This window comes from Halyomorpha halys, unplaced genomic scaffold (assembly GCF_000696795.3).
Source record: "Halyomorpha halys isolate HHAL.00 unplaced genomic scaffold, Hhal_1.1 Scaffold529.1, whole genome shotgun sequence".
Classification (NCBI taxonomy): domain Eukaryota; kingdom Metazoa; phylum Arthropoda; class Insecta; order Hemiptera; family Pentatomidae; genus Halyomorpha; species Halyomorpha halys.
In genome coordinates, this window is record NW_027116277.1 from 287,105 (window position 1) to 295,554 (window position 8,450).

General features: G+C 32.8%; 1 protein-coding gene across 1 annotated transcript in view; it reads right to left on the reverse strand.

Moving 5' to 3' along the window:
* The window catches only part of LOC106683925 (inactive dipeptidyl peptidase 10), a gene marked incomplete at its 5' end in the record, with an annotated part of 79,438 nt that overhangs the window by 24,723 nt on the left and 46,265 nt on the right, over positions 1 to 8,450 (reverse strand). Inside the window, 7 exon segments of the mRNA XM_067053083.1 lie at positions 6,727 to 6,824; positions 6,905 to 7,032; positions 7,117 to 7,214; positions 7,571 to 7,678; positions 7,858 to 7,967; positions 8,049 to 8,172; positions 8,283 to 8,383. Of these exon segments, the coding sequence (XP_066909184.1) occupies positions 6,727 to 6,824; positions 6,905 to 7,032; positions 7,117 to 7,214; positions 7,571 to 7,678; positions 7,858 to 7,967; positions 8,049 to 8,172; positions 8,283 to 8,383 (767 nt within the window).

The following is an 8,450-nucleotide window of genomic DNA, read 5'->3' on the forward strand; positions in this document are numbered from 1 at the left end:
TAAATCAGTGTACCACCAAAATATTAAAAGCTTCATAAGTATCAGTCTAGTACAGTTCCTGGCCATATCGCTGACCTGATTGTTGGGAATGGTCAACATTTAAACATTTCAATTCCAAGTCCAACTGATTGTTGGAATGATCGAAGTTATTAATTGGTGATGATGTATGGAAATAACCGAAACTAATGCTTCTTCATAACTGCTCCACCTATGTTTCTAGGGCCTGAATGGTCAAACTCTGTTTCCTTTGTAAGCGTGTGAATGTGAAGTTCGACTAAAATGATTGGTATGTAATGGAGTAAAATCAGTTTACCACCAAAATATTAACAGCTTCGAAAGTACCAGTCTAGTACAGTTCCTGGCAGTATCGCTGATCTCATTATTGAGAATCATCAAAGGTTATCATGGTTATTAATTAGTATAATTAATATAATAATTGGATAATTATATAATCGGTGATAATGTATGGAAATAGCAGAATCTAATGCCTCTTCATAGTTTTTTCATATGTTTCTGGGACCTGAATGTTGAAACTCTGTTTCCTTTGTAAGCGTGTGAATGCCAAGTACGACTAAAATGAATGGTATGTAATGAAGTAAAAGATATCTCTTCCAAATCAGTGTACTACCAAATTAATATTAGTTTCGAAAGTACCAGTCTAGAACAGTTCCTAGCAGTATCGCTGACCTTATTATTGGAAATGATCGAAAGCATTAATTGGTGATTATGTATGGAATGAACAGAATCTGATGCTTCTTCATAACCACCACGCTTATGTTTCTGGGACCTGAACTTTTAAACTCTACTCCCTTTGTAAGCGTGCGTATGCAATAGTTCTACTGAAACGAGTGGTATTTGGCCTTCTGTCACACAATCTTTAGAGGTATGTTATCTTTACTGTTTTCTTTATAACTAACAATAGTTTTTATTTTTGGCCAAGTCATTAATAGTTCTTTTTGATGAGTTTGAGGCTTTACAGATGAGTAGGTTAACAGTCATCTGTGTCTCCTCAGGTTATGATTTATGCTTAATTTCATGGTTTGGTAGTTCAATTAAGCCTACTTGATGTTTCAATCTCACTGAAAATATCCCATTGAACATTATAATAATGTTCTTTGTAGATATATTTGTGATTATTTAGTTAGACGAGTTATGTAATTATAATTTTTTTGTAGGTATGTTTTATTTAATTTATTAGTTATATAATTACATAAGTTATGTAAATATGTTTTATATATCTTAATAATTAAGGTTTGAATGACTGGAAGAATTATAAATTTATTTAATTGGGTGTAGTGATAAAATCTTCCATGTTTAATTTCTTTACTTATAATCAATCATAGGGAGCATGGTGGCACTGTGGTAAGGCATAATCCTACTAACTTCAAGGACCTGGGTTTGAATCCAGCTGGGCAGATAATTGTTTTCTGTTACACTAGCTGTAAGCCAACCCATTGGGTTCTGGAGCCCTCCTGGGGTCCACCCAGCCTCATAAGTTGGGTACCCTTAATTGGGTAAAAATCTGGCGGTCGAGCGTGGTTCTGACCGAATCACCTTCTTGCACAACCGTTTGTCTAATAACAGTACTTCCTTACAAAATACTGAACTCCAGACCCTCCATGGGTTGTAGTGGTACAGATTTTAATTTTTTTTTATAATCAATTGTAATTAACAGCATTGTTTGGCCTCCTCATCATGCATACTACAAGTTACAACAAACAATTTTCTTTATGCAATTACTTATGAGCTTAAATTTGATTAAAATAGTCATACATACATTCTCTTCAACTGATTACCACAAAACTACAAGTATATAGTGAAATTCTGACTAATAATATTACAATCAAAATATGGTTAAATACAAACATTACTTACAATTCTCTAGTGTAGTGTGTTCTACATTATGATGCTACCATCTTCAGGTTTAGGGAAGAACTGAATCGGTTTTGGTTGGACCATAATGTTACTTCATTATGCACACTACAGTCGAGAATTGGAAGTAATGTTTTTATTAAACCATATTTTGATTGTATTAGTCAGAAATTGCACTATGTACTTGTAGTTTTGTGGCAATTATTTGAAGAGAATGTATGATCTAAAAAAATGTGTTTTCTCATTGTAGGGCAAGTTGCGAAACATTGCCAAAAGATGTATTGCTACAAAGTTGTATTATTGACTGATCCTCAAGACTCCCCTTCTATTCGGTTTCCTAGGACATATTTTTTCAAGAAAGGAGGTAAAACCGGATGTGCACAAAGTATAGGCACTTGGCAAGTATACAAAGTGTAGCAAACATGGTGGTGCCCAGGGATGTAAAAGGTATTAGTTGCTTGCTGGGCTCTCCATTACTATAAGCGGTTCGTGCCGGAAATGGCAGCATCTTGGTCCCCCTAATAATCTGTTGAAAATGGTAAGTTGGGTGGTTATGATGCTTGCCATGAAGAGTAACCCATACTTGCATTCCCAAACTTTAACAAACCAGTCACAGTCACAACCAATGCTTGCAAATACGCATTGGGGTTGGTGCTGTTACAGAAGAGTGAGGGAGGAAAGAGCCTGGTGGTGTACAGAATCACATTATAGTGTTCTCTACTGAGAATTGTATGGACTCGATAGGGCAGTGAAGCACTTTTGACCCTATGTATTCGTGAGGTGATTTAAAGTCCACAATAACCACCGGATTCTACTATAGTGGGAAAATTTAAAATCTTCGGCACATGTCATCCATTGAAAAGAAATCCTCAGTCAGTTAAACATGGAAATGATGTATAAATCGTGTAAGGAGAACGTAGTGTCTCGCGCAATCGCCATCAATGATGTGGAAGTGTAACAGCAGGAGATATTCTACAACTCTTATGAGAATTGACTCCTGAGGAGAAGTGGTCTTCCAATATGAAGCTCCAAGAGGAGGAGGCTCCAGCATGAGGGAATGAGACCTCTACCAGTGATAGACTGCTCGAAATATAGGCAATAGAAGAAATAATTGTATTATGTTTTTGTCATAATCATAAATTATGACAAAAAACACTAGATCGTGTGAAAAATGACGACCGCCACCCACCCAAATCAGTATTAAGAGGAGATGCCTATTGCTCAGAGAACTCTATGTGACATCTAAATCGATTCCTTTACTTGGAAAGGATACAAATGGATAATTGCCATTGACTTCAGCAAAGTGGCCATGGAGCATCAGGTCTGAAATAAGTCATCTGAGGCAGTATAAGTAGCATTGAGAATGTGGTTCCAGTTTTATGGAGCCCCTGATCGAATTTGGTCCAATGGGGGTAGGATGTTCGATAATGCTATGATAAGGGAGGAGATGAAGACTCTAAGGGCCAGAATGGCACATCAACACTCCAAGTCATCCTAAGAGTAGAGAGGAGTGGTGGAAAAACTTCACAGTACCCTAAGTGACCATTTAAGGGTCTATCACGCGGATAAGGGACTGGAACCAGATGTGGCGATGTTTAGAGTAGTGGTCGTGTATAATCACTCCATTGCAGGTTTCTTGCTTTTTGAAGTTCTCTTTGGTCTCCAAGGACAGCACAGAAATTTCTATTCTGTCAGCAAAATATTCTACGGCAAAGTACGGCTGAGGTGTAGGGGGAAATTATTAGTCATGGTCTGGCCGTATACACATTGTGGGAAAAAGTCAGGTGGCGGAGTGAAGTGGGAGAAAAGTCGGCGAGTGCTGTGGAAAAATTTGAACCTCTGCGATGCCATGGAGGACATAAAAATCAAAACTATTGTATATTGCTGATTCGGGTCCAATAGCAGTAAAGGATCCCTGCATTATGAGGGTCCATTACACCCTGATTACAATCAGAGAGACTCCATTGTGGTGATCATTGAAAGTATACAAAGAACAAGAAAATGATTCATGTTGAACAGTTAAGGTTCCCTGCAATTATAACTCAATTGGCATCTGAGGTAATAAATAAATCTATGCTGCAAACTAGCTTGCTGGAATACTTTAAGTTAAGTTAAAAATATACTTGAAAACTGAATTTGTATAGAATTATAAACCTACAGTTGAAATATAGATATATTTATCTGATCGCAATTCAGAATTACTAATTATACTAAATAGCCTACATCCTACATTCTACATTTATTTTCTCTGGTGAGCACTACTGACCGACATTTGAGTTATGTCACAAATTTCATATTCCGATAACATGATAGCAGTATATTAAAAAACCACCTCACAAATATGAAAGATAAAATTTAATGATATTGGTGATAGAGGTGTAATTTATAACATTCAGTGTAAATAATGCACAAAAAGGTACAAAGATCAAACATCTCAAAATCTAAAGAATGGAATAAAACAGCATATCTCAAGTACAAATGCTAAAACTATAAAAACTACAGCTTTATCAAGTAATAAAATTACTAATAACCACAAATTTGTTTTTGATAATATAAACATTTTAAATAAAATTGAAGACTATAAGAAAAGAAAAGAAAGATTGCAGAACAGATGTACTTAACAAAAAGTATATATGTAGTTAATTTCTAATCAGATTTAAAAAAAGGATGGAAAACATAATAAAAAATTATCTTATAATTAAATTATTAACAAAGAGCCCAATAGAAACAAATAATCAACAAAAATGAGAATAAGAATTAGATCCTAGCATTAAGAATGAGACTAAATTACAACAGTCCAAACTGAACCATTAGATAAATAAGATATATATCAAGATGACTAACAAATTTTACTATATGAACTACATTATAACTACAGATATTTTTACTTATATTTAAAGTGTTATGATTGTATAGGCATTAGCAATTAAAAAATAGTGTCAATTTGTTGTTTTAAAAAGGTTGTTGAATTATAATTAGCTCAATAAATCACTGACATTAAAGCATAACAATCAAATTATAAACTATGGATAGAAAAAAATTTTATTTGAAAAAAAATGGTAATGGTTAAAAAATAGATAATCTAAAGTCAACATTAATTTTATTTCAAGAAATTTTATTTTGAATAGATGTTCATAATAATTGGGTTTTTATTGATGAAAACTTGAGTTTTTCAAAAATGTACCACTTATTTATTTATAATTTACAAGATTTGTGTATATTTATAAGAACATAAGCTTGTTATAAATTATGTTGAAAACATAATAGATTCAATTGAATTAAAAAAATTATGATTTATTTTTTTATGATTGCAGATAAGTTCCATTCAGAGAATGAGCTATCAATAAAAAAGTGAAGATGAAGTAATAAGGGTCTTTATTTTCCTTGAAAATGTGTACTTTCAAACTTCAATCTCCATCCACTTTAGAAACACACTCACATATAGTCAAGCATACGTATTACTTATGACTACTATTATTATTATGTATTAAGTTGAAAAAGAAGGATTCAATGAAGCCACCATTGCTCCATATAACATATATTTTCAGTGAGCATTATGACACGTTATATCTCACCATCACTAAACAAAAGATGTGGAATATTATGGCTTTCCTAGTGGTGTATCTTTGACTATAGAGAACCCTTATTAACAAAGGCTACAGGAATTTACACTATTCTGACAGTGTATTGCCGATGGGAGTCATCTGTAAGTTTTCCTCCATCTGATAGTTCTGTCTTGGACTTAAGGGACCCACTTACAGTCTACAAGAAACTACCCCATCTCGTTAAAGCATTATCATTGAAGGTATCCTGTCGTCATTGGTTTTTATTTTATTTTTTATATAATAAACAATACTTTGAAGATGTTCTTGGCTCCCATTGATACAAACTACAGAAATGTACACCATCTCAATAATGTATTATATTGTTCATGGTTGTCATCTGAAAGCTCTACTCCATCTGATTGTCCTCTCTTGGACTATAGTAAACCCACACACAGACTGTAAAAAAATACATTGAAAGTATTTTGCCATAATTTTTTTTTTTTTATAATAAGCAATGCTTTGAAGATGTTCTTGGGTCCCATTAATACAGACCTCAGGAATTTATACCATCTCGATAATGTATTGTTCATAGTTGTCATCTGAAAGTTCTAGTCAGTGGCTTCTAGTTTATAACTTAAATTTCTGTATCAGTGAATCACATGTTTCTAAAACAAATAGTTATTGTATGCCTTTAAACTCATGGAACATGTATATGAATGTAGGAAATAAATTGACCTATATGTACATACATTTTGTAATCTTTTTGTATATAGTAATTATTCTATATTTATTTTAATTTTATTATGTTGTGTTTTCAATCAGTAAAATAAATCTTTAAATAGAATAATTGGTTTCCACATTCCTTACAACTTTTTTTTTCTTTAGTAATAATTTGCTTTTAATATTCAAGATCATAGATTCTTAATTTTGATATGATTATATTTATAATATATAAATAAATAAAAAGGAGCAGGGTGGCTCAATGGTAAGCCATTGTGCTTCTAACAACAAGGACCTAGGTTTAGACAGGTGACAGATTATTTACTAATAGGTGACAGATAATTAACTATTCTGTTACTGTAGCTGTGAGTCACTATGTGGGTTTGGAAGCCCTCCGGGGTCCACCCAGCCTATAGCATAATTTTTTTTTACTAAGAATATTATTCAATTGTTAGCAATATTTAAGGGTCATTGCCTTCTATTAATATTGTTTTATTTTAATTGTGGTTTTATTTATATATTGCTTACTTTCTGTAATAAAAATCCATATACCACTTGGATCAATGGTAAGTTATATCACAATACTTACAGTTTAACCACCAGTGGAAAAGTCATTTCTTCATTGGTTCGTAATCCAGCTGGCATCTGCAGTTTGACACTTGCTTTGTGCCCCTCATCAGTCTCAATCTACAATGATTTTTTTCATTTCTATTAGGTCAAAAGCAAAATTGACTGCTTTAATAAATTTAATTCCATATAAAACGCACTTGGAAGATTTTTGTTTGAGGTATTGAGAGGCTATCATATTTGGCTCGCAATTGTCGGTTGTCCTCAAATGTGTAGAGTTTGATGTTTGTTGCAGTATCTATGATATGCACTGTAGGTACCTCAGGACCTGTAATATATTCACTGATAAGTTGTAAAAACTTGAATATGTTTTTATACATACCTAGTTTTCGTTGTATGTGAGAGCACATACCTAAACACTCCAACATGTAAAACTTTCCAAGAAGTGAAAAAGTTGATTTAGTGAAGATACATTGTTCAGTTCTAAATGGTGGCCATGTAGTGTTCTTCCTAAGCAAAAGGCCAAAATGATCAATACAATTAATTGAGAACATAAGGGGTTTATAACAGCAATAATGACATTTAGTCTACTATCTAGTCCTTAAATTATTGGTACAATTTGTATTTATGTTTTCTAAATATAAAATTGATATTGGCATATTTATATGTTCAAGCAAAATATAATAGGAGGCATACATCTTATCTTAATTTGAATTTAATGTACAGTAAGCAGTCAACAGCCAAAAAATCCGAGTATACTGTTATTATGTGAGCACATGTTTTTTATTGATTAATTAGAACCATGTTTAAATGTTGTTCTTTATTCTACCTAGACAGTATTACTATTAATAATATTAATTACATACTCAGTTTTATTCACAGGACAAGTAAGGCATTCTTCGTTATTCTTGTTTTCAAGGGTTCTATACAAATGTCTTTCAGTTGGTCTACCTGGAGGAGAAGCTTCAAAGTACCTGAATAATGATGTAAGGTTTCTGTTACTAATAGACATAAACAAATTAAGAAATAGAGAGTTGCAATGATCTGTTCTGATTTAATAAATATGACTAGAAATCATTTGGAAAACATAAAGATATTTACTCAGAAAATTAGGTTTTTCATTGCTCAGTAACCATAGTTATCCAAAACTCACATATAAGAATCAAATACTCCATGCAGTGACAAAGGAACTAGTGACCATCTCCATTGCCTGGGGTTGAGAGGGACTAAGTCATCTTCTCCAGAACCTTTTTCAAAGTAGGTCTACAAAAATTTAAAAAATAGATGCACACAATAGCTGAGTGATTAATGGTTCTATTTAATAATTGTTTTACTATAGGATACCTTTGTACAATTGAATTCAGGAGCTATACAGGTCATGTAAATGGAGGAGTTTTGACCTCTGCTCATCCAAACAACATCCAGTTGTTTATCTGATGCCCAATGTACTTTCAGCAAGTACCCATGTCTGATAGTAAAATAAAATACGAAATTTAATTATGATAAACAAGATACATTGTAAGTTGAACAATAAGAAATTAAACAAAATATGGTGAAATTTTATAATAATGTACTCACACTGTTTGGAATGACTTGGGTGAACTTAGTTGGATCTTTGGGAAGTTAGAACTCTTTAGAAAGACTACAAACAAAGTTACTATTGGATTTGGTGTTCCTGGCTGCAAAAATATTAAATACAGATGATCAGTGTTATTTTATGTAAATGGAAACTTGAGATAATTACTT